The sequence below is a fragment of the Alligator mississippiensis genome, chromosome 16, assembly GCF_030867095.1.
Source record: "Alligator mississippiensis isolate rAllMis1 chromosome 16, rAllMis1, whole genome shotgun sequence".
Classification (NCBI taxonomy): domain Eukaryota; kingdom Metazoa; phylum Chordata; order Crocodylia; family Alligatoridae; genus Alligator; species Alligator mississippiensis.
The window spans coordinates 10,867,954-10,894,960 of record NC_081839.1 but is presented as its reverse complement, the minus strand read 5'-3'; the positions used below and the strand labels follow the sequence as shown (position 1 = coordinate 10,894,960).

The 27,007-nt window shown below is 45.2% G+C and overlaps 1 protein-coding gene across 1 annotated transcript in view; it reads left to right on the top strand.

Moving 5' to 3' along the window:
- FBN3 (fibrillin 3) overlaps window positions 1-27,007 on the top strand; it is a 260,268-nt gene that overhangs the window by 25,388 nt on the left and 207,873 nt on the right. Inside the window, exons 3-5 of the mRNA XM_014599850.3 lie at window positions 2,577-2,659; window positions 15,707-15,805; window positions 23,129-23,224. Coding sequence (XP_014455336.1) covers window positions 2,577-2,659; window positions 15,707-15,805; window positions 23,129-23,224 — 278 coding nt within the window. The remainder of the gene's footprint in view (window positions 1-2,576; window positions 2,660-15,706; window positions 15,806-23,128; window positions 23,225-27,007) is intronic.

Genomic DNA, 27,007 nt, shown 5'->3' with positions numbered 1-27,007 from the left:
CGCAGCATGCATGCAGCCAGGAATGCAGCCCGGGAGCATGTAGAAGGGGTGTTTTGAACTGAACTCAAAGCTGTTGGTGTTTTTCACACTTTAGTTGTACTCAAATGATCAGGGACTGAAAGGCAGTGGTTCTCAAGCATTGTAGATTCAAGGTGCCCCATGGGAAATGGCAGCTGGTCATTTGCACTCACCCCACCTAACCCCCAGGAGTTCTCAAGGAGGATAGCCAATGGCTCTGGCATTACCTCAGCCAATTCCTTCAGTACCTTTAGCGTACATCCTATCTGGCCATGCCAACTTGAAAGCATCTAGCTTTTCCAAGCTGTCCTAACTTGTTTTGCCATAGTGTAGGTGTTCGTCTCCTTTCCTATCTTTTCTGCTAACTGCTTGTCATATGGTAGCTGCCTCTATTTGTAAAGAAGGCATTAAATATTTCAGCCTTCTCTAGATCACCCATAACTAGATTGTTTTATGATTTCCTTAAGTGATCTGCCATTTCTCTGGTCTTGCTTTTACTCTCAACATACTTGTAGAATCTCTTTTTATTGCCTTTTCCATCTTTTTCCAGTTGCATCTCAAGTCGTGTCTTGGTTGTCTTAATTTTCTTTCTGCATATCCATGCAAATACTCTTACACTCTTCCCTAGTACTATGACCAAGTTTCTACTACTTATGGGATTCCTTTTTGAGTTTCAGCTCCTTGAAGAGATCCTGTCTAGCCAATCTGATCTCCTGTTCTTCTGTTGCATTGGGTTAGTCTTGCTCCTGTGCCCTTAAAAGGGCCTCCTTAAAGTACAGCCAGCTTTCCTGGACTCTCTTTCCTCCTCTGACTTGCCTCGCAGGGAATCCAGCCAACCCAGGGAACTGGTGGGCTGAAGTCAACTTTTATGAAGTCCCATGTCTTTATCCTATGGCTCTCCTTCCTCCCTCCGGTTAGGATCTTGAACTCTATCATTTCATGGTAACTCTCACCCCAGTTACCTTCCACCTTAGAAGTAGAGTTCAGGGGGTGGAAAGTTTGTCTACACAGAATGGGAAATGTGAAACTGCATCCTGGGATACTGGAGGATTGCAACTTGGGTGGCTTATCTTTGGGGAATGTAATGGAACATGAGCTGGGTAACATGGATCAGGGATGAACCTGCCCTTCAGTGGCATAATTTTAAGCTGCCTAAAATGTGTTTAAAACTCGTTTCAGTGTGGACAATGCAGTTTAAGAGCTCTAGGCGCTGCCTAAAATTAATGTGTAACCAGGCCTAATTCATCAGTGGGCATGTAGGCATTTGTGTATCTACATACCTCCCATGTTTTAGTTAATTGGCCTAATGGTCGGAGCACAGCCATACCCATCAGGGGTTTGAACATGCATCTGTTTCCCATGAAAGTGCTCTAAGCACCACGCCATAGGTTAGGTCAGTGATTCTCAGCCAGGGTGCCCTGGCCTCTGTCCTCCCCTTTCTAGTTCTCCCCTGGGGGCAGCCCATGTGAAGTGCTGGAAGGGAAACTAAAAACCAGAGGTTGTGTGGTTCTGGGATGGATGGTACCCTGGATGGGAGATGACCCTGGATTGTATTCTGGGCTCTGCTCGCAGTAAGGCAGAAATTGTCCCAATATTTATTCATCTTTTCCTGATGAATATGTAATTCATGGGTCAGTGGACCCTCTTCAAAAGCAGGGCTGGAAAGACACCGGGCAAAGGTTAGTTTATGGTCTGCTGATTAGAGTCTTTTATTGGGCATATGAGGTGAAGATTCAAACCTTCTTGGGGGGGGGGGGGGGGCTTAAAATGTGGGTTTCCCATTCCTTTAGGAAGTGACTAATCAGCAGTCTAATAACATGAGGGCTTTCATCCTCCTCTTCCGTTCTGTTTCACTACTTATAGCATTTCACACTATGTGTACGTATTACAACTGCAGTTACGAAATTTGGGGTGGCTGCAGCCCCCTCCGTAGCCCCCTGCCTCTGGCGAGAAGAGCCTGACTCATCCCCAGCTCCAGCCCACCCATCCCACCCATCCCACCCCATGCAGATCCGGGGGCATACACCCCTCCGTGCCCTCCTAGCAGCGGGAGCTGCCCCATTCCCTGATGAGCTGCAGCTCGGTCCCATGCCCTGCACTAACTGGGCAGTGCCTGCCCCCTCCCTCACTGTAGGGGCATTGATCTGCCCTCCGCACACACCCTCCCTCCCTCCTCCCCTTCCACCACAACGGACTTACCCACTGGAGGCAGTTCTCCACACTGCCAGGCTGTGCTCCTCGCTGCCCGAGTACTGTACTGCAGCTGCACGCATGCACGGGCATTTATTAGCCAAATTATCAACTGCATCGGGCCAATTTCTGATGCAGCCAATTTTCTTTATCACTACCGATCTGATATTGGACTGATTGTATCGGTGCACCTCTAGAAATTAGGCTTTTGAATCTAATTTTAACTTGTATTTGGGGAACGTAGATAGCAGCAGTTGCTATACAAGAGTTCATAAAATTCTCTCTTATAAAGGTACTTCATTGACTGCTTCAGCTGCTTAGAATAGATAACAAGGATTAAGAATTATTTTTACTTTTCTCAATCACAGACCAAATGTTTGTGGCTCAAGGTTCCACTCTTACTGCTGCCCTGGATGGAAAACACTGCCTGGAGGAAATCAGTGTATTGTTCGTGAGTATTTACTTTTGTTTTATTGTCATCACATAGTATCTTCTGGGAGTACATTCTGCACTTTCGGCAGATAAAATTAACATTCTCCATTTGTTTCAGATGAAGAGCTAGAACAGAAGTTATGAATATTGGGATCTATCACCTCCGTGAGCTGCTAATCTTGGTTAAAGATGAATGATTGTAACCCACCCCACTTAACAGAATTTATGTAGCCCGTAGACTCTTCGGGGTATTACTGTGGTATTTAATGCTGGACAAGTTGCATGGCTGGTCTAGAAGAATAGCCCTCAAAGAGATGATGTTTATGACCTCCAAAACCAAAACATGAATTTAATGTAAACTTACTGCTTAAAAAGAAATAACTTGTAAGACTGAGGGTAAGCCAAGTACCCGACCCTGTGGAAGTGTGGTTATAGCATATTGTCCATTTTCAGGAAGTTATATCTTTTTTTTTTTTTAATCACCTGGTTCTAGTCACAGGCAAAGAGTAGATGTTGAATTAAATGGGTCTTTCATCCGATATGGTATAGCTATGTTGCTACTTGGATTTTCAAAATAAAACGGGACAAATTCCTTCACAAGATGCTAGTAAGGAAACCGATTTAAAAGGCTGCTTAAAAACAAACTACATTTCTAGTAACAATTTTAGCTCAAGAATATTTCTTTCAAGATTTTTACATTTTGAAAAGTGTCAAAGTTGGTATTTTGTTTGAACACCTCCGTCAGCAGGACCACAGTTCCAACCAGCATTTCATGTCTGTGGGATAAAAAGGGTGGATGGCAGTGGGATAGCTTCTGTTTCACTGGGAGCAGTCATGAGGGTCTGGGTCCCTCTTCCACAACGTTGTACATCGTATTGAGTCGTACGTTCTCTCTGACCACCTCCTGGACCTACATATTCTCCTCTCTTGACTGCCCTGTGAATCATTTCAATGCCGAGCCTTTATGTAAAACATGGGAAATGATGGTTCCAATATACTCAGCAGAGATTAAGCCCCAGCTGGTATACTGTATAGAAAAAAGAAGACACAGGGGAAGAGCTGTGACCCAGTGTTACCAGGACCTACTCCTTCCTTCCAGAACTATTTTCTACGTCTGCAGTAATACATGCAGATCTTAGATCACCCTCATCGGTCATCTGTGGACTCACTGCTATCTTCCCTTTACTGGAAGACTGTCTGCCTTGTATCAAAGGACTCCTAGCAATGGCAATTGTGTGCAGTTCTGGGCTCCACATTTTAAGAAGGATGTAGAGACATTGAGGCAAGCAAGAAAGATGAAAAAGAGATTGGAAAGGGGGAGAGACCTTAGTATGTGTGTTTTGGAGAAAAGGAGATTTAAGGAGGACATGAGATCTGTTTCCAAGTATTAAAAAGGCTGCCATAAGAAAGACAGGCTTTTTAATTTCCTTTTATGTGTCTAAATGACAATCTTCTAGTTGCATACCTGGCTGTTTTTGGCCATGGTCTTATGCTGTAGATAATCATGCACACACGCAGCCTGAGCATGCCAAGTAGAGCTCCGCACTGGCCAGTAGGCCTGGGGGAAGTAGCTAGTATTCGCTTCAGATTCGGCCCCCTACTTACCAGCTCTGAGTCCAGCTGGAGCTCCCTATTGCAGCCACTGGGGACTGCCCAAATCATCGAAGTTCTCCGAATCTTTTCTGAAGATTCGGAGAGCTTTGAATCAATTTGGATCTTTTAATTGGTTCCCCGATTCAATTCAGATTTGGTGATTCAATCACTGAATCAGGCTGAATCTCCTCTGAATCGAAGCACCACCCGAAGCTTTGCACAGCCCTGTTGGCCAGGTTTCTGTCCTGGAAGAATGACGGGAGGTGAGCCCCTCCTACATTTTAGGCCCGATAGCTGAGGGGTTTGCACGCTTGACTAAAAAGTCCTCCACACCCAGAGCAGAGATGAACCTGCCTCTATTTGACTTCTTAGAACAATACTCTAACCAACACACCACAGGGATAGGAGTTACCAGAGGTTTCTGCAGTACCCCTCTTCAAGCTGAGACATTGCTTCTTGCATTTAGTAATCATGGTATAGCATGTATGGGGAGCAGTGCAGAAGTTTCTGCCCCACTGGGAACAAAGATACAGGCAAGAGGCAGAAGCTAAGGCCTGTTCCCTTCCAGCGAACCATCTCGCTGAGCCACGCACCCTCTAGTTTGCTCTTTTTCTGGTCCCCACATATCTCCTGCTCTTGGCCGACCAGTGGAATCACCTCCAAAAGGAGCGCTGGAAAGCACAGGGGGTAATGCCTAACCCGTGGCATGGTGGTTAGAGTACTATGCTGAGAAGTCAGTGATACAGATCCAAACCTCTTATGGGTAAAGAGAACCTAGAATGTGGGTTTCTTGGCTTTGTACTGGGGCTAAAATGCAGGAAGGTCCATCTCCCCACACACAATATAGTGCTGGCTACTCATGTGTTTCTAGCTGACTGTATTTTGGGAACCTACATGCAGGTATACATCCAGAATGGGTATGTGTATGCAGAAGTGGATTGAAATGGGGTGCAGCTGCATCCACCCTTTTGGACTGCACTGCTCAGGGAGAACCTCTGGGTTTGCCTCTGAACTCAGAGGGGAAGGTGGGGGAGTTTATTACTTTGGGGCCTTTAAAAAGTCCCCAGAGGCTCCCAGAGCCCAGTCTGCCTGTCGTGGTTGAGGGGAGAGTCTGAGAGGAGGTTGCAGCCACCCCTACAGCATGGTTGCTACTCTTGCACACCCTTTGGCCAAATCTTAGGCCCCTACACAAAGCAGGAGCTTCACAGCTAAGGGTTGATCTTGAAAATTGATCTTGAAAATTTCCAAGGTTTGGAGCTTCCACACCTTCTCTAGGCAGCCAGTTCCAGTGCTTGACCACCCTCATAGTCAGAACATCCTTCCTAATTCAACCTAAATTTCTTCTGCTTCAGTTTAAAGCCATTGGTCCTAGTCTAGTTTCCCAAGGCCACCCATCTCCATCCTTTCTGTAAATGCCCTTCAGGCTTTAGAAAATGGTTATCGAATTCCCCCTCAGTCTTAGAAATCATAGAACATCAGGGTAGGAAGGGACCTCAGGAGGTCATCTAGTCCAATGCCCTGCTCAAGGCAGGACCATCCCCAACTAGATCATCCTAGCCAGAGCTTTGTCTAGCTGGGTCTTAAAAACCTCCAAAGATGGAGCTTCCACCACCTCTGGGTAACCGGTTCCCTCCTAGAAAGAAAATTCTTCCTAATATCTAACCTAAACTTCCCTTCCTGCAACTTGAGAGTATTGCTCCTCGTTCTGTGATCTGTCATCATTGAAAACCATTGAAAACAGCCTAGCTTCATCCTCTTTCAAAGCCCATTTCAGGTAGTTGAAGGCTGCTATTCAATCCCTTCTGTCTCGTCTTCTCCAGACTAAATAAGCCCAGTTCCCTCAGTCCTTCCTCATAATTCATGTTCTCCAGCCTCCTTCTCATTTTTGTTGCCCTTCAGTGGACTCTCTCCAATTTGTCCACATTTTTTTTGTAGTGGAGGGCCCACAACTGAACACAGTACTCCAGATGTGTCCTCACCAGTGCTGAACAGAGGGGAAGAATCACTTCCCTGGACCTACTGGAAACACACCTACCATTGCAGCCCAGGATGCCATTAGCCTACTTGGCAACAAGGGCACACTGCTGGTGCATATTCACCTTATTGTCCAGTGTAACCCCCAGCTCCTTTTGTGCAGAGCTGCTGCCCAGCCAGTCAGCCCCCAGCCTGTACTGGTGCATGGGATTCTTCTGTCCTAAGTGCAGGACTTTACACTTGTCCTTGTTGAATCTCATGAGATTCCTTTTGGCCCAGTCCTCCATTTTGTCTAGGTCTCTCAGAATCCTAGCCCTACCTTCCAGCATATCTACTACTCCCTCCAGGTTGGTGTCTTCTGCAAACTTGCTGGGGGTGCACTCTATGCCATCTTCCAGGTTGTTGGTGAAGACGTTGAATAATACTGCCTTGAGGACTGACCCCTGGGGTACTCCACTTGATACCGGCTGCCAACTAGGCATCAACCCATTGATTGCTACCCTCTGAGCTCACTGATTCAGCCAGTATCCACCTTACAGTCCATTCATCCAACCCGTACTTCCTTAGGTTGCCTGGGAGAATGTTGTGAGAGACCGTATCAAAAGCCTTGCAAAAATCAAGGTACACCACATCCACCAGTCTCCCCTCATCCACAGAGCCAGTCAAATCGCCATAGAAGGCAATCAGGTTATTCAGGAATGACTTCCCTTGGTGAATCTATACTGACCATTTCTAATCACCTTCTTCTTCTGCACCTTCTTCTCCAAACTGACATGGTTCCTCTTCTGGGCATGTGTTGCATCCGGTGTGGGGGCATACTGAACTGAAAGTAAAGCACCAGTTTTCTACACAACCCCCCCCCCCCCCAAAAGTCTGTCAGCAGCCTATTTGCCCTTTTCCAGTCATCCAGGATCTCACCCAACCTCCATGAGTTCTCAGAGAGGAATGCAGTGGCTCTGGAATAACCTTAGCCAATTCCTTCAGTACCTTAGGGGTACATCCCATCCAGCCCTGCCAACTTGAGAGCATGTAGCTTCTCTAAGTTAACCCTAACCTGTTCTGCCACCACTGTAGACTGTGTCCTTCCCTATCTTTGCTGCTAACTGTGCTTATCATCTGGTAGCTACACCTATTTGTGTAGATTGAAGTAAAAAAGGTATTAAATACTTTTGCTTTCTCTGCATCTTCCATAACTACATTCCATATGGGACCTACAGTTTCTTGGGTCTTCCTCTTGACAAACTTGTAGAATCCCTTTTTTATTGCTTTTTACATCCTTTGGTAGTCACAAATCATGCCTTGGTTTTCCTAATTTTTTACCTGTATGCCCAAATAATACTCCTACACCCTTTCTAGTACTATGCCCAAGTTTCCACTTTTTATGGGATTCCTTTTTGGGTTTCAACTTATTAAAGAGATTATTGTCTAGACAGGCTGTTCTTCTGTTGCATTTCCCATTCTTCTGTCATGTTGGGATAGCTTGCTCCTATTCCCTTAAAAGGGCCTCTTTAAAGTACAGCCAGCTCTCCTGGAAGCTTTTTTGTCTCAGATTTGCCTCCTGGGGAATCCTGTCTACCAGCTCCCTGGTTTTGTTGAAGTCTACTTTTCTGAAGTCCAGTCTTTATTCTGTGGCTCTCCTTCCTTTCTCCTTTCAGAATCTTGACCTCAGGACTCTGACATTTCAAGGTCACTGTCACCCAAGTTACTTTCCACCTTCACATTCTCAACGAATTGTTCCCTGTTGGTAGAGGCAAAGAAGGGGGAAAGCTCTCTTTTCCTTGTGCAATAATTTGCAGCGAGGAGCCTGATCTCCTTTCCACCCCTCCACCCCCACGCCCCGGCTGCCTTCCTGTCTGAGTTGCGAGGGGCCCAGTGCTTCCCTCCACAGCAGCAGTGCCCCCGGGGACCACCCAGGTCGGGTGCTAGCTGGTGGGTGTTGCCTATGGGGTGCTACCACTACGGAGGGGTCCCCTGCAGCACCACTCGGCCCACTGGCAGCTCGCCCCACCTTGCTGTGGGAGAGGCAGGTAAGCTCCAGCACCCTGTGTACCATCCTCACCACCTGGGACCACCCAGGTATGGCTGGCTTGCCCCTGAGGCAGAGTGGCAAGGTGGCAGGAGGGCAGCTGGGTGTGCTGGCAGCAGAAGAAGATGGCAGGGATGGTGCATGAGGTGCTGGAAGCCCATCAAGCCCAAGCTTCCCCAACTATATTGGCTTTCAGCAATCCATGCACCACTGCACTTTGTTAGGTAGCAAACTAAAACAGCTTGGATAGGTTTTACCTTGCTATGTTACAAAGTCATTTAAAGCAGAATACACTGCCAAGCATGTAAATAGCAATGCCATTAAAGTAGACTAGGCTGCCAAGCATGTAAATAGCAACACTATTAATGTGGTGCAAAAACACATTTAAGCCACTTTAAAGACCAATTTTGTTGCGTGTACAAAAGCCCTATAGCCACTACCCAACATGATATTCCCCCTGCTGTTCTCCCTTCTGACTTTTATCCAGAGGATTTCAACATCCCTAACTGCCAGACATATGAACTACCTCGCCACATCTCTATAATACCCAATTCCATCATAAGTCTGTGATTGTACTAGGACCTCCTGTTCTGCCTATTTATTCCCCATGCTTCTCACATGAGTATATAAACATTTAAAGTATTTAACTGATAGTCTTGTCTTCTGTTTGAGAACATTGCTGTTGTTTCCCTCTACTAAGTTTTTTATCCAGGTCTTGTGACTTTTTACTTACCTCTAGGCTTTGTCTCCATACCTTCTTGAACCTGGTTTAAAGCCTTCCTCACTAGGTTAACGAGCCTGTATGTGAAGACATTCTTCCCTGTCCATATCTCTTTCCAGTAGTCTTTCTTGAAATGCCATCCCATGGTTTAAGATGCCAAAGTCCTGTCAACACTATCTGTGCAGCCATATGTTGATCTTTGGGATGTCTGCTTCTACCTGGGCATTTATCCTTGACTGGAAGAATAGATGAAAATGCCACCTGGTCTCCCATCCCTTTGCACCCAGACCCATGTTGTCACTTTTGGTCTGCTCAAAGTTGCCCCTTGTAATATCATTAGTGGAGACAGTAGTTAGCTGTATTAGCCTGAAGTCAGGCAGAAGGCTGCATAGAAATGTACCTTATAGACTAACTAAATAACATATAAATAGAGCACACATGTCCCTTGCCTTCAGTATTAGTGCTCACGTGGAGGAGTGGCATGGGATGGATGAATCAGGGGCTGGATGAGGCTCAGCCTCCTTTCTGTAATGGCTCCAGCTGTGGGCTCCTTGCAGGCAACAGGCCTCCTGAACCAAAAGGTCACATCAGCAACCAGATGCCTCTGTACCCTGCAGGGAGTTGCCAGCCACCACCACCTGTTGCTTTCTCTTGACAGCAGCAGTCTTGATATCCCCCTCCTTGGGCTGCATGGTTGGCCTCTCCTGCCACTGAAATAAGCTCATTCTCATCTAATGCCAAGGCTTCATACCTGTTCTCCAGCTGCACAGTTTAAGATGAGGAGTGTTGTCTGTTGCCAGAGGTGACAGGCTGCCAGCTTCCACCTTCCCAAGTGTCTGTGTCTTCCAATGCCTTCTCTGGCTGTCTCTCCTCCATGACGTGGGAAGTCTTCTTGTGCATTGAGTTGGTGAAGGTATCATGCTGAAGGATGCTCCTGAATCTGTCTACCAGCTCCTACAGCTCCCTTACCTGTTTCCTGGTTGAATCCACCAAGAGGCACCTCTCACATCACAAGCACTCCCCAAACTGGCTGTCTTTGGAAGGGCCATGCAGGCCACAGTAACTGCAAAGACATACTATTAATATCAGCAGTCCTTTGTTATGAGGATGATGGTTTCCCAGGAAATAATGAAGTCATCAGTGAGTCTGTAGATGACTCTGGAATCTGATCCAACATTTGCGTGTTCAGTTGCAGAAGTAGCAAATAATTCTGGGAGGAAGGAGTAGGTCCTGGTGATGTTGGGTGACAGCTCTTTCCCTTTGTTTCTCTTGCCTGTCCATCTCCATAGTGGGGCAAGTTTACTCAAAATGATCAATGCTGGGCATGTCTACACATGTTATTAGTGCATGGGTATAAACTCTGGCACATATTGTGCTAGTTTCTTGCTCCCCGGTGCCAGTTTTACATATGTGTGCTGAGGTCCCAGACATTGAGCCAGGTCAGTGTAGCCCCAGATGGCAGAAGGTGTGGGGAGTCTGCCTGCTAGCATGGGGCTGCTCTAACCTGGCAAAATGTACTGCAGAGGGGCTGCTTGGGGCACAAGGATGCTCCAGTTCAGGGCTAGTTGGCAGGCAACCCCTGCACTGAAGCACCCTTGTGCCCCAGCCCGCCCCATCAGCGTCTCCATGTGCAGTGCCGTGGAATAAAAAAAACTCAGGAGGATAGTGCTTGTATTTACAAGTACTACCCTGCTGCGGAGTTACAGTATAACCTCATACATCCAGATATCAAATATCCAGAATTCTCAAAAATCCAGCACTTTTTAAAATTACACTAGATTGGAGAGCAGTGACAGCCGGTCCAAGAGCAGCAGAAGGGGAAGCTTGCGTGTGGCAGCTGCTGGTGCCATCCAGCATCCTGCGTCGTTGCTTCACGTGAGGCCGCTGCTCCAGGACCAGCCGCCGCTACCCACTCTCCTCCCCTCCTCTGGGACTGGCCACTGCTTCAGTTTAAAAAATCTGGAGTTTACAAATTTCCGGCATGTGCTCAGTCCCGAGCATGCCGGATTCATGAGGTTATACTGTAATTAGTTTTCTGTGACCTAACAGAGCTGCACCTGTAGACGTGACATGTTTACTGCAGAGCTAATTAGTCTACTCCACAGGAAACATCTCATGCAGATGTGCCTGCCTTGGCATACATCATGGCACCGTGAAGGATTATTTAGTGTTTGTTTTGCAGGCATTGATACTAATGTTGCATTTCTTCAGACTGGTCTTCAAGGTCTTCTTGAATCTTTTATTTTTATTTTATTTTATTTTTTGCCCACCTCAAGAGCACTCAGTAGTGGTGAGTTAGGATCTGTTTTGGGAACTGGTTGTCATGACTTGTCCTGTCCAACAGAGTTGCTGCTGTATAAACATGGCTTCAATGCTAGTGGTGTTTGCTGAAGCCAGAACACTAGCATTCATTCTTTTGTCCTTCCGATTTGATATGGGGACATTGTTGATTGTGGCAATTGTCATGTGTGCCCACTCAGTTGAAGAGCTCCACGTCACTCTTGGTTGCTTCTGTGAAACATATGAAGTACTTGGACTTGCTGTCAACTTCATGAAAACTAAGATCCCACGCCAACCAGCAACTCCTCGGCATATCCTTAGACAGCCATCCTTGGAGAGAATGCTGACCGTTCCCTGCTTGGCCAATTTTCCCAAGAAGTAAACCTAGACAGTAATATTCAATGCCAGATAAAATCAGCTTGTGCTACCTTTTGGATGTCTCCAAAATAGTATCTTTGACTGTGACATCAGGACCCAAACCAAACTTCTCGTCTGCCAGGCCATTGTCATCTCCACCCTGTTATATGGGTGTGAAACTTGGACAACTTATCAGAAACATCTGAAAGCTTTTGAATATCACCATCAGCAATGTTTTTGGAAAGCCCAGGTAGAACATGGGTGGAAGCCTTGGTGGTTTGTGGTGACACCTAGACAAAGCCTGTAGAAATACACACAAAGGAAGAGCTGGCAGTAGCAGAGCCTTTGGCATTGCAATGTATTCCAGCCGTTCTGTTGATACTCCTGCCTCCTGCCAGCTCATTCTTCTTCTTCTGCTGCTACTTCCTGAAAATTTCTCTCTTCCACCTTTATGTGCTCTCACTCAGCAAGCTCAGAGTGAAAGAAAGGTGAAAAAGAAAATGTCCGAGCAAACGCCCCAGTGAACTCCCTACTCAAACTCCCCTGTTTGGTGGTCTGGGTATTTCTGGCTCTTGTGCGCAGCCTTTCGGGCTAAGCCAGCCTTTTCGCACCACTGTCAGCTGCTAGCCTTGGCAGCTCAGAGCATGCCTTTTGCTCACTCCCCCAAACAACCTTGCTGAATCGTTCTGAAACTGAAGCTACGCCACCGAGCCCAAATAAAATGTGTGTGTGTGGAGGGAAAATACCCTTCCTTAGTGCCATAATAATAAGGCAATGGAACAAGCTGCCTTGTTGAACTGAAGAATCTCCTTCATTGGAGATTTTTGAGCAGAAGCTGGATAAATATTTTACAGGGCGTTTTAAGGAATGATTCATCTGCATTTGTGCAAAACTAGAGGACCATTCTTGCCTTTTAGTAACACCACAAAATCCTTGTAGCATAAAATTCCAACCAAAACCTATAAAAACCAAAAATAGTGAGTCAACAAGACCTTCCCCCAATTATCACATTCTCTTGCTCAGTAAATTGCCAGGTAACTTTATACATGTGCATATACATATAAATATACCATTCTATATACCTACATATGTACTCTCTAATGCCTTTACTTTGCTGTGTTACACTTCCTTGTAAATGGTGCACATGAGATCGTTGGCTCTATCCCCAAAGTCAAACCTGCTTGAAAGATGCATCCATTTTTTGATTTCTGTATGAACAAAAACAGAACCATCTTAACCACACAAAAAAAGAAAGACAAAATAAACCATTGCCTCTTCATTATTTTTTTCTTCAATCTAGCGAAATTCCCATATTCCCACCAGCTCCTCTCTGAAATCTTTAAACAAGAGATTGCCAAATATTTCAGACATTCCTTCAAAATCTCCCTTGCCAAGGGGCAATCCATTAAACAAGGCTTCTGTGGCTCCTGGACATAGTTCTGTTCTTGGACAGGTTCTTTCCTCCTTAGGAGGATATATCCATACATCTTTGAAAGATAGTTTTCCATGCATTACTAATGATACTGTTTCTTTATATTTCATACTTACTGGATGATTCTCCACATGTGCTTTAGTGCGCCTATTTTACCGCGCAATAAAGCATCACATAAAAAACTGCAGTTACACCAATACGCAATAAAATTGGCTACTGTGCATTAAGCTTCACTTAAAAAATGTGTGCTTTTGGTACTGCATATTAGGGCAGCCTAATGCACACGTATGTAGTACCTCATATTGAAGGTACTACATTTAACATGCATTAGGAAAAGTGCATTAATGCACTTGTAGACATGCCCACTGAGTAGCTGATCTCATCTCTGCAGTCGTAAGGCTTTAGAACTAGACCAAAGCGCCTGGTCTAGATTGTCTAGCACCTGCATTAAATATCCAAAATGCTAGCTAGCATCTTTTGATATAATCCTTCCCATGTGTTACTATTTCAATACCTCATTCCACAGTACATATTAGTCAAATAAGTTAGAAAAGTCTGTCTTGCCCCTCTACAACTGTCTTATTGTACCATTTAGCTACCATCCATTCTGCTCTGCCTTCCCAAGAGGAGCTCACTATTCTTTCTCATAGCCCAGCCTGGACTAGACTGCACTGTGCCCAATCACCCTGCTCGAATTCTTCCAGTAATTTACAGACTCTCTGAAAATAGTAAACACACAGAGGTATCAAGTTTTTTTAGTGACTAAATCCAAGGCCCCTGTGCTCCTTCCTTCCTTCTCATCACTAATGAATGCTTAAAGAATATTGCATTCTCTTCCACGATACTAAAAGAAAACCAAACAAGCATACAAAACCTTTATCACTTCCATATTAAAGACTTTTTTTTGCAAAAATCTTATTGGTCTAATAAAAGATATCACCTCTGTCCACGAGCCCTGATTTGCTTTTTCCTCTACACCAATACGGCTACAACCTGGATACCTATCACTTCTGATGGGGCTTGTCTTAAAGGTATTCAAATTCTTTGCTTCTACTTCTTGGCTTGGAACTCCCTGGGCTCCAGGAGTGCACTAAAGCAATGACTCCAGTCTTAGGGCTTAATGCTGGCACCACCCCTCCTGGATTGTCTGGCCCTCAGGACATCTCATGGGCTGGCTCCAACCTGTGGGACGTCCCATGATCCAGATTTGACCCATAGGGCCAAATTAGTTTGATACCTAGGACGTGGCTTTAACCCAACAATTCTGACATCAAGGCCAATAACTTGCATGTCTTTTAGGAAGATATCTAGTCACCTAAAACAGTTGTCCAAGTCTGTCGAGCACGAGCACTTCCAAAGCAAAGTCCAAAACTTGTCACGGCTTCTAACCGTTGAAGAGGCTCTACTCATGGAGGAATCAGTGTTCAGCATATAACAAATGACAAAACCTGTTGTGCGTCATAAAAGGCAAGGTTTTCATTTGGCACAGAGGGTAGTGAATAACTAGCATTAGAAGAATTAATATGTATGTTATCCACCAAAGACATAAAGCAAGAACAAAGAGCAAGCACCAGTTAAGGGTTAAAAATGTAGGACTGAAATGCATGCCCCAAGCATGGTTTTATTAAAGTAGGAGATGGCACTCCCCCTTAAAACAAACACTCAAACCCACAGTTCTGCCCCACACAGGAAATCCTTTCAATTATTTTGGCTCGCCTGTGGTTCTGAAGAAAGCCTGCTGATGATACTAGGAGGAGATTTAACGTTGGTTACAGCACAAGGGTTAGGCAACTCCCAGCCAAAAACTGCCGAGTGGCATGTGAGATAAGTGACACTCACTAATGCCTGCTGACTTTTCTCAGAGCTGTAAAACATGCCATCTGGGTTTGTAATCCTTTGGGGTCAGTATGTTGTAACTGTTTTTACAAAACTCGCTGAGAAGAGATCCTTTACGCTGGGCTCTATTAAAATCTTTGCTTACACAGGTGAAAAAGCTAGCAGTGGTATCTGGCTCCCATGGTTCAGGATGGGGGAATAGCTGAGCTTCCAGCAGAGGGGGAGAGTAGGGGATGGGAGATGGATTACAGATATCACACTGATACATCCTTGGCTTGGACTGGCTAGGAAGCCTGACCCCAGCAGATGGATGTCTCAGTAATACAGACGGTTCCTTCAAGCCCTGCCTCAGGGTTGTGAATTTTCCAGAGGAAATGTGAAAAATATTGAGAAAATATTTTAATATGGCCCAGCCTGAAATGCTGGCATTATGGTTATGGCCATCGCAAACCTTTATGTAAGCAAAAGTGGGGTAGAAATGATGCCCTTCAGCCCTGAATTTTAAGCTTGTGCCCTTGAAGGTGCTCAGTCTGCTGGGCTAGCGAGGCCTTTCCATCTGCATCCCTCCAGCAGATGTTACACAGTGCTCCTCAGCAGGTCCAGCAGCCTCTGAAGCTGTCCTTTCCATCAGTCAGCTTGGTTTCAATCTTCTGAAGAGAAATGTTAATTCTCACTAGTCTTGACAGCCAAGAAAATGCTTTTGGCATAGGTTAGCACCATAAAAACAACGTTGTAGACATGGTGCAGCAGCTTTTAGCACAGAACTAAAGAAAATAGAGTTGGAAAGTCTGAGGCTAGTACAACATGGCAACGTTGTGCTAATCACTGTCTTCTTTCTTCCTTCCAGCAATTTGCAGGCACTCCTGTGGTGATGGATTTTGCTCACGGCCAAATATGTGCACGTGCTCCAACGGGCAGCTTTCCACCAATTGTGGTTCTTCTGGAGGTAAGAGAGCATCGCTAACGTTGGCCCTTTTCTTGGATGGTTGTTGGTTACCTCTAAGATTTCCTAGACAGACCTGAGTGAAATTCCTTCCCTGAAATATTTTGTGTTCCTGGGAACTAGCATTACAGGTTATGATTGAAATGTAACAGTACCGGTAAATCCCAGCAGTGTTCTTGCTGATGATGGGTCCTTTGTTATCTTCTTTTGCTCGAGTAAAATTGATCAATCTGTTTGTAATTTTGGCCACTCTTCAGTAAGCCCATTGTGGTCCTACAGGTACCTCTTGGAGCCAGTTCTCCCTGTAACAAAAACATTCCTACAGATTTTGCCAATAGTCCATCTGCTGCTATACCTGGAAGTGCAATAATCTCTTAATCCTGTTTATTTAGCAAATAAGTGTTCTTTCTATTATAAGGCTTTTTTATATGTTTTTGCTTAGACTGGTGGGGTGGATATCAGAAAGCCTTCCAGATGTTCCTGGCTTAGATGACATCTTAGGGTCATATACTGGCGAGTCAGGAATCTAAGAAATGTGGTGCCGTTTTCCCTGCCTTGCTCTCTGACCTCAGAGACCAAGGTGAAGATGCACAAGGGAGCTCTAGCTCACCCTCGCAATGGGTTCACTTCAGTTGCTCACTTGATTGGGATGAAATGAAAGAGCTGGGGGTTACCAGAAATACAGTATTTACCTGATTCCAAGAAACCTTTGAATTTAAGGCAACCCCCCCCCCAATAGTTAGTTTCTATACATAAAAAACCATAAATTTGTTATAATTTTCTATGTATAGAATCTAACGTGTGAAGAGTCATCTTAAATTTGCCCCCCGCCCCCCGCAGTATGGCAAGAAGCAGCAGGGGAGCAGACAGTGGGGGGCCAAGCCGTGGAGAAGTCAAGTGGCCTGACCCCTGCCCCTTATGGTGAGAATATTTATGGTTTTTGCTGGTCACAACAGGGCGCCAGGAAGAATTTCCCCCCCTTCCTGTTGCTCTGGGTGTCAGGGCAGGTTTCCACATTTCTCTGAAGCATTGGGTGTTGGCGGCAGCCAAGGCTGAGGATTTTAACAGTCATGTTGACGTGGACTGTGTATGGTGGGAGGGGGGGAAAGGGGAAGAGTGGGAAGTTGCTTTCCTTTGTAGCTGGGAGCATGGTCTTTTTCCTTGGATCTCTTGAGTTTGTTTTAACAACAATTTCCTGCCCTTGCAGTGACAGGACATTGACAGTGACATCACCACCTCGGTTTACCTGTAGCAAATTAGTGTGTTTGATGTTTGGGGTATTGTGCCTGGTAGTTGAATGACAGGGCTGTTTACCAAGTTTAAGACTAAGTTAGATAATCACTTGGATGGTTTAGATAGGTAGGATCATTCCCTGAGCCAGGGGTTGGACTAGAAAACCTCCTGCGGACCCTTCAACCCCCACTTTTCTATGATTCTGTGATTCATAGATAACAGGAAGGAAAAGGAATGATGGGATTTTTATGCCTTCCCTTGACTACAGAAGCTTGGACTGTAAGAAAAATGCAACATAACACAAGGCAGATATTATAGTCATAGGAGCTGACTGCACCTTGATTGGCTCCATAGCTCCTAAACAGATACTTTGATATTAAAAAGAAAATTGAACAGAAATATTAAACAGAATGAATATTATAGCACTAAAACTCTGTGTCCAGTCACTTTCAAGGGCACTTCAATAGCAGCTTAACAGCATTGGTAAAAAAGATAGTGTGTATTTCTAGAATGTCTGTTACCTATGGCCCCCGACACACATTACATTTAAGACCAGGATTAACAAGTTAACTGCATCTTATAGTAACCCAGCCACAATGCAAGTCAGTTTAAGGCATGAAAACCCAGTAAACAAGCCACAAAGTTATTCCATATATAATGCATAATAACTTTGTGGCTAATTTTATGACACCTTAAATTTTGCACGTGTGGCCACCCACAATCTGTCAAAGGCCCATATGCTGCCCAGCTGGACAGCACACATGATTTTATAGGTCCTGGACATAGGGGGAGTTGGGTATTGGTCTGTGGCTGCCAGATCCCAGTGTCCTGTGCCAGGGATGAATAACTGTGTCCTGTGTGCTGCCCAACTGGGTGGTACATGCAGCTCTTTAGCTCCCTGTGCAAAGGCAGACCATCATCAAGCTGCCACAGGCCAATGCTGAACACCCCATATGCCAAGCTGATTGTTGGCTGGGGCTGGGGAGTTTGATTCCTAGCCCAATTGACAATCAGCTCATTGGTTTCACCTTGCTGGTACAGGGGGGAGCCCAGACTCATGTATCCAGGCCCCCCTGTACTAGTAAGTAAGATGCGATTGGGACCTAATTCCTAATCCCAAAATCATGTGTCCCACCATGCACATGTGGCCTGGCAGGACGTGAGAATGCTGGATCAAGCATTAGATCCCATCATGTCTTAAAGTGAATGTCGTAAGGTTCCTATGTGTCCAAAAGCAACTTGGGGAGGGGGTGGAAATCCATTCCTGTATGGTGACTAAATTATTACACCCGTCATACAGGTGGTAAAATTGAGGTACAGATAAAGGGATTGATTTGCCAAAATCCCAGAGCAGTTCAACTGCTGAGCTAGGAATAGAACCCCTGGGTCTTTTCCCCACGTGCTAGGCTCCATCACTTCTCTAACTGAACCCCTTTCGTCTCCAACCTTGTGAAATAATAAGGAATCAGATATTGCTGTTAGCACAAATATTTTGCTAAAAGATCTAGCTAGCACATATATATTTGCTGCCTTAGCAGCGTACTAATTACCAAGCAAAGAGTTCCATGTACTTCAAGGAATAGAAAATGCATCTATTTTCAGTGCAGCTATCCATTGACAGACCTTTTACTGAGCTCAGTCTGCTCCCACAGAAGTCAATGGGAGTATTACTATTTTTCATAGCAGACTCTCTCCACTATTGAGTGCCTCACTAAATTACAACAGATATCCTTTTTCCTGCTTTTTGTCTGGCTGTAGCTCAGCCCAAATGCAGCACTTTACTATGCAAAAACACTGGCTAGTCTCACTTTGGTATCAGAAGACAAGAGGAAACTTCAGAAAGGCACTGGCTGTTCCTATCAGCTTGTGTGATTGAACATTCCTAGGTGCTTTATAACCTTCCTTGAAAAGACCACCCAGAGTGAAGTCTCAGACTAATAGAGTTGAATTACAGGCATAGCAGAAGGCTGGTTCTACTGATTATCTTTCTTCAGTACATGGCAGTTACTGGGATTTTGCAAAGTCCTTTCAGGTCCTCATATGATTATTACTTTAGACTATAGTTTCTTAACCTGTGGTACGCGTGCCCCTGGGGGTTCACAAGACACAGGCAGGGGGTACATGGGTACCCCAACAATATTTCTCTCTCGCCCTCTTTCCCTCTCAAAACTATGGGAAAAATTTTAAATTCCCCAGTAATAATCTGGTGTGCCGCGCTTTGCGTGGCACTGGGTTCAGCCCTCCTAGTGTTGGGCAGCATCACCCCTAACCCAGGTGCATACTTGAGTTGTGCACCCCTGGTGTAGAAGGTGGCAACCCTATCCACACCAGATAGGACATCTGTCATATCATGGCCTGATGTACACAGCCCTTCTTCCAACATATAGCACACATAAGTCTGTAAATATAAAATCCCCTGGAAAATTGAGTGTTGGAGTACTTATTAAAATTCTCAGAAGTTAGCAGTTTTCCTGCTTAAAAGGTTGAGAAACACTGCTTTAGGCTGCAGGGGAGGGGGGTGATCATAGATGCATTAGCCTAGTGTGGAACAGCCATAGTGAGCAGGACCATTTACAGGGATCTGATGCAATCTGAGGGAAACAGCTCCCCCAAATACATTAGTAATATGACTCAAAGAAGGAATTTTCTGGATAAGTTTACAGTTCTGAATTTAAAGTGCCGCCTTTTGCTACCATCCCAAGAAAGTGCTCAGTATAGGATCCTGTGTCTGCCACTGCACGGCAGACCTTCCCAGCGCTTCCCAGAGAGGAGGGCGGTTTAGCCTCAGAAGTGACCAGAGCGTGGCTCCATATGTTAGCAATCTCCCAGGAATGTAGGGAATGTGTATACATATGGCCACATTCCTGACATTTCACTAGAGGGACAGATTTCACAATGCCCTCTGGGGGGTAGGCTCCACAGGAGGGTTGTTCACCGAGCCTGGCATTTGTATCGGAGAGTGTTTGTGTTTGCATATATCATTAAAACGTTCATAGAGGCAAAGCAGGCAAGTTGGGCATTCCAAAAGGAAGCAATAAAAGCCACTCATCTCCCCTCTTTCATAACCAAGAGTTTTATTTCTTGCTTGTTAGAGTAACTGCGTTTATAGAGTAATAGTAATTTGCAATGACTATTTGGATAATGATAATCAGATATGTTTACAGAAGGCTTTGCCTGCAAAATCCAGTACTGATTACTGGCAGAACTCTGTTGTAGCTATCTATTATTTTAAATCAGATTTAGATCTAACCTAATCATGGTAAAGATTAAACAGAGCTAAAACTTTACTCTCCAGTGCCTAGATGCCAGGATGCATGTTGCCCTGAAAGCACTTGAGGTAGATAATAGACACAAATCAAACCAGTCCCTCTGCACATGTTGGCTGGGTTTCTGACTCAGACTCTAGTACCAAACTGATGGAGTGAATTGGGCCTTGGTGTAAGTCCATGGACTTTGGCATCAAGGCAGGAAGGGCGTGGGGTAATATTTTTCAGAAAAGTTGGCCTTTGCTTGAGCTCTCAGGGTGGAAACAGGCATATACAAAGTGAAAGCAAACAAGTTTCCATATCTTCCGTCTCTCCATAAATGCTCCCATTTTTGGCCATGACAAATTGGGCTGCTTTATTGTGTCTCCTGTGTTTGCTTATGGCAGGAGAGCTCAGGCAGAATGAAGCTGCTGGTGCTCTCCAGCCTCCCTAGGGTAGGGGTCCACAGGCTTGAGGGGCCTGGTCCTGCAGACCTTGGGAACTCCTGGGCAGAACTCAGGCTTCAGGGGGGCCTGCCTTGCTTTCCCCACTTACCCAGATGCAGCCCTCCAAGGAAGTCTCTGGGTAAGCATGGTGAAAAGTTGGGGCTTTGGGATGCATATCTGCAAGTGGGGGGTTTCTGCTTGCAAACACCCCATAGAGGGGGTAGGGAAATTCGTCTGCAGGGGATTTCCTGACACACAGTGTCAACACAGTGTGGGGATGCCCCATACGGGAGTCCCCCCTCTGCATTTGCAGCCTGTGCACCACACTACTGCCTGCTGGCAACCCAGCACGCATTCCTGGCAGCAGCACAGAGTTTACAGAGGGGTTACCCTGTGTGTGTCTGAGGGGAGAGTGCAAATCCCTCTGCCTCCCTTCCTGTTTGTGAATTCTTCTGGGAAATCCTTCTGCAAGCATTTTCCCCATATGCATTTGCAAACGCAGAGGAGTTAAGGCCACTGGGTAACCCTTGTAGCTGTAATTCACAGTGGGCTTCCTGTGCTGGTTAGCTGTAGTCATTAACACACCAACGTTAGTCCCAGGGCTGAAGGACAAAACCTTTGGAAACTGTACCTTTTTGGGTGGAGACAGGCAAGTGTTTGACAGCAGTGATGTGAAGCCCCAGAGTTAGTATGCTTATTTCTTAAGAGTTTATCTAAACTTGGGCTGATCTCGGGTCATAGAGCAGTAGCATGATCAGCACACACTGTGACTGGTTCAAATCTGTATACCCAAGAAATAAATATAAAACAGTGTGCTGAGATCCTGGATGCAAAATTGGCATATGTCCAGTCCCATTTTAAACTCCCAGATTTTGCATGAACCCTTTACCTACAGATAACTCCTGCAGTTTCCCAGCGCTTAACATAATACGTTCCAGAAGGAGGAAGACAGAAAGACCTGTACAGGGAAGGCTGAGTGGGCACAGGACGTACACAGCACAGCCAGTCACGACAGGAGCCATTGTGCTTGCATAAAATGGTGGCGGCATGTGTAATTCTTCTGACTGCGCTGCATAAATCAGGCTCGCTCCCAGATCCTACTGTGCCTTGGGAAAAGATGTGCATGCACTGGTCTCAGCCTGTATGGGAATACTGTCCCACGTGCAAGAGGAAGCAGACCTGTGCTCAGCATCCACTCAGATACACTTCTGGGCTCTTCAGCCCCACCTTGTCCCAGTACTCAAGCAAATTATAGCTCCCTTCTGCCCAGAAAAAAGCTTCTCCATATACCTCTAAGGTACATGCATGCCACACCCATGACTGGGGTTTGCCAGACATGAGCATCCATGACAACATTTTAATGTTTAGGCAGCCTCCCCACCCCCACAAATGAATCCTTGAATCATGGAGGGATGTCCAAGGGGAAGCAAGCCTCCTGCTAATAGGCCAGTTTTTATACTCATGCGTCTTTATGAAATACTACTATTTGCAGTTTGACTGGCCACAGTCTTGCAGGAAAGATGGGCTTTTAATAGCTTACCTTGCGGCTTGGAAAAAAATGCTAACAACATATCTGGACAAATAACATTTAGTGCTTGGCCATTATAACCACCCCAACCCCCTGCTTCCTTTTCTCTGTTCCATTTTAATACCATTTTCTCAAATAGTGAACAGTAAGGGAATAACTGCTTATGGTCAATAATCACACAACTGTTTCTCTACCTACCAAGTTAGGTAAGAGTGAGTGAGGTTCATCTTTCTTGCACAAAGGTTTATTCACACCCAAGGCTCAATAAAATACCATACGGTCTGCATGTCAACATGCATTCAACAATGACAAGTGCTAAGCCCTGCACTTGGGATGTAATACTTGTATGCACAAATACATACAGGGGTATGTATTTATGAAAGCACTAGGGTTATTTAGTGTGGAGAAATGAAGACTGAGGGGGGAATTTGATAACAGTCTTCAAATACTTGAAGAGTGATTATAGAGAGACCAGAGATGGGCTTTTCTCTGTAGCCATAGGGAACAATAACAATGAAAGCAGTATACTGAATGTAGAGGGTAAGGGCAGACCACAGGATTTACTGGGACAAGAAACCTGTGATGTATCATAAAATATCCTCAGCAAAAAATGAAAGTGCAAGGTGTTAATTGCTGTAATCCATATGCTGAGATCCTGCTCCAGTGGAAGTCAGTAGCAGTTATTCCACTGAATGTAACGGCTTTGGGGCTGGTATAACCTGTATTAATTTTGGTGCAGCAGTCAACCGATGTCACAAAAGCAGGACAGCATTTGAGGATTGGTCATGTCTGCCTTGTGTTAGAGAGAGATTGGCTTGTAGATCCAAGAACTAGAAGGTGGTTTTCTGTAATGTTTAACTGCTGTCTTCCACAGTCCAAACCTGCAGTGTAAGATGCATGAATGGTGGAAGCTGCAATGAGGAGTCCTGCCTCTGTCAGAAAGGATACACTGGAACTTATTGCGGGCAACGTAAGTGCTCTCTCTCTTTTTTTAAAAATTTTTGGTTTTTTGGTTTTTGGGGTTTTTTTGTTTGCTTATTTGTTTTTGCTTTTCTTTGGACATCCACATGGCCTTTGAACTGAATTGGAGTGCTGTGCTCATGAGGCCAAATAAATTGCTTTCCCACTGTGTTACCCTGCATACAGTGGCATTGTCTACTAGCCACTTCAATCGGAACATCATCCAAGCTCCAGTCCTCACTCTGCATTTGAGTCAGGCTACTTCCTTAATCTCAGCGTGGTGTCAGCATGGGAAACATTGAGGGCACAGACTCATGGAGGACATGGTACTCAGTTCTGATGCCCAGTAGTTACTTCCATATAGACATTGGATTTATGACACATTATAACCTGCCTAACATCTGACACTGCAGGCAAACCCTCCACTTCTTACCAGCTATTCTCATTCTCTCCCCCCCCCTCCCCTGTCTCCCATCCTTTGACTACAGCTGCTTTTGTTCCCCCCCACCCCCCTTGCCCAAACCTGTCTCTCACCTACTGACCACCTCAATTTTATATTGTCACTGACTGTCTTTCTTGCATATATACTGGCCTAAGGCTGCTTTACCACTCCATCCAGGAAAAGCACAGACCATCTGCAGATGCCCAACGAAGGGTGTTTGTGCCTGAAAGCTTGCTAAGAAGAATTTTTCCAACTATTTCAGTTGGTCTAATAAAAGATATCAGATTTACCCAAAGAGCCTTATCTGCCTATGTCCTTAGACCAACATGGCTACAGCCTACACCAGGGGTGGGCAAAATGCAGCCTGGGGGCCAGTTGCAGCCTGCCAGGCCATTCTATCCAGCCCGCAGGACCCCTAAAAAATTTAGAAAATGAATATTTATCTGCCCCTGGCTGCCTATCAGGCAGCCCTCTATGGCTTGCCAAAACTCAGTAAGCGGCCCTCGGCCCAAAATAATTGCCCACCCCTGACCTATACCCGTAGGCAGATTAATGAACAGTCAAGTGGGGCATGAACCCAGGGGCCCCTACCAGTTTGCAGCCCTGGCCCCGGGATCCTCATCAGCAGGGAAGTGAAAGTCGCAGTTTTAAACTCCACGCCAATTTTTGGCACCAAGTTTAAAACTGCGGCTGTCCCCTTTGCTTCCCTGGGAGCTCGAAGTGGGGCTCCTCCGCCATTGGGGTGGAGTTGGGCCAGGCTGGGAGAGCCGTGCCGTGCCTGGGGGAGGGAGGCGGGCTGGGTGGCACCGCACCACCCCTTCCATGCAGCTGCCTGCCTGCAGAGACACAGTACAGTGCTGCATGGGACAGCTGGGCAGGCAGGGAGTGAGACTGAGAAATGGGGGGCTCACAGCAGGGGTGCAGGGGGTGGAGGGCTGCCTCCATCTGATCGAGAGTGTGGGAGGGGGAGGTCCTGTGAGAGGAAAGTGTGTCTGCATCCATGTGCAGAGTGTGAAAGTAGTGTGTCTGCATGCCCATATGTGTGTGTATGGTTGGCCATAGTGGGGGCAAGGAGCAGGGAGAAGTGGTGGGCATGTGCCCCCAGCCTGGTGGGATCCACTCAGCCTCCCCTGCCGGCACTAGGAGGGGAAGGGGCCCAGCTCCCATGGGGGGAGGGGGCCTCCTATTTTGTGCTGTCCCAGGGCCCCAGTACACATTAATCTGCACCTGCCTACACCCCTGAAGCTAAAGAATACATACTACAGCTGATACAATTTTTTAAAACATCTTTTCAATGAAAAATTATTTCTTAAACAAAACAGAAATATGTACGAGGAACTTTCATTTTGGTTGAAACTATCTGGTTTTCTTCAATAATAAAAGAATAGCATTAAGCCTGAAAGTGAAAAAATGAGGGGGGAAAAAAAGGAAAACAGAACCAAAATTGTTTGTTTAGTATTGAGAAACTTATTTTTGTACAAAATCCAAAAGCAGGAAACTTTTACAAAACCTAAAAGTTTTGAGGTTTTGTCTTAATATTTTGTTGGGAGGGGGACGGGACTAAGTAGTTTTGGAGTAAATTGGGGAAAAAATGTGTTTCCTGTTTAAAAAACAAAACAAAACGCTTTTTGCTTTTATCATCTCTAGTGTTCAATGAACACAGAATTGTCAGCCAAATTTTCGGCAGGTCATTAGCAAACCCCTAAAGAGCAAGTACAAATAGCAAATTTCTCTGCCAAATTCAGATCTCCGTGTCAAAGTCTTCAAGCATTAAAGTTTTGCAGGGAAAGGATTGTAAGAATTTCTTAATATAAGCAATGCAGTGTATTTTCCCAACCTGATTCTCAGCTGCGAATGATGATTTTTTGATTTTTTAAATTTATTTTTTTTGCTGGCACTTGCCAAACATTCAGCCTAAAATAGATGTGCTGTAAAGGGACCAACCTTTATGTGTGCCTGTAGGCCACCTCCTGGCAGCCACCCAAAACCCATTCTCACCATAGTAGTGCCCTGTTACCCTGCCTGCCATGCCTTGCTAGTAAATTTATATGAATTTAGGAGGCTGGCCTCAAAAACCAGAATGAGATCATAGGTGCCTCACCCCACCCTGCCCATCATCTGGGTGCCTCTGTCTGGTCTGAACTTTTAGCCTTGTCTATTTGAACAGGGCACCTTTCCTTTCAATTAGTCTCAGCCATCTGTCTTAATCAATAGCCAGCCTCTTTCTCCAGCACCTTAACACTCCTTCAGGGTCTTACCTAGGTACCCTCAATGATTTTGCTGGGCTCCTATTCTCTGCAAACCAAATAATCAACAATGTCCTCACCACAGTGCCTTTTTGTGGTCCCCACAATCCCCTTCTAGCCACCCTCTGCCTTGCAGCAAACAGAAACCCTGCACAAAATCATAAGCAAATTTATATTCCTGCGTGTCACTTTCCAGCAGAGATGTGGGGGGTGGAAAATATGCTGCAGAAAATTTTCCAGTGCTTTATTTTTCTGTGGGAAATTTTCCAGTTCTAAAAATTATTTGTTTCATAAAATTCATTATAACAATGAATGGATGCCAATACAATATTAGGCAAGCATGGCAGTTTCAAAGTTATAATTAATGTTTTTCAGGTGATTACCCCTGGGAAGCATGTGAGAGGGTACATATATGTTTTATTGATTTATAAACAGGAGGGTAAATGCACTCACATAGTAATCCGAACCAAAAATCAAGTTATGAATTCACCTAATTGGCTGTGCGGGTCAAATCAAAACCAAAGCACAGCACATCATGTACAGTTCTTTGGGTGTGCTAAAATTAGCATGTCAATAGTTTTCAGTGCCTTTTTTTTTTTTCCTTAAATTTAAACAAGAAACATAAGGGAAGTACATGCTATTGTGTATTGTCTTTATATTTTTACAAGTATTCCAATAAAAATAATTTATTTCCACATAAAGCTTTGGATTTGTTTGACTATAACATTTAAAACACATTAAGTGTGCTGTATTTAATTTTTTTCCTAATCAAATAGTTCAGTTCAAATACTTGTGGCTATTGGGACATAAAATTAACATGGGGTACTTTTTATAGTTGTGTTTACTAAACATTCGAATATTATAAAAGCCTAACTCTGACTGTCTGTCCATAACGCTTTATTCACGCTCTGATTGGCTGATGGAAACTGATTCTGAAGCTTTGCCTAGGACCAGACAGAGGGTGGGGAAGCCGAGGCCAGCAGTGCTAGCCTCAACTCCCTCACCCTGCTCCATGCAAGAGGCAGAACAATGGTAGCATGGGTCATTAGGTGGCGGCACTCCATCCCAGCCCCCTCCTGCCCCCCATCATTCTTGACAGGCAATT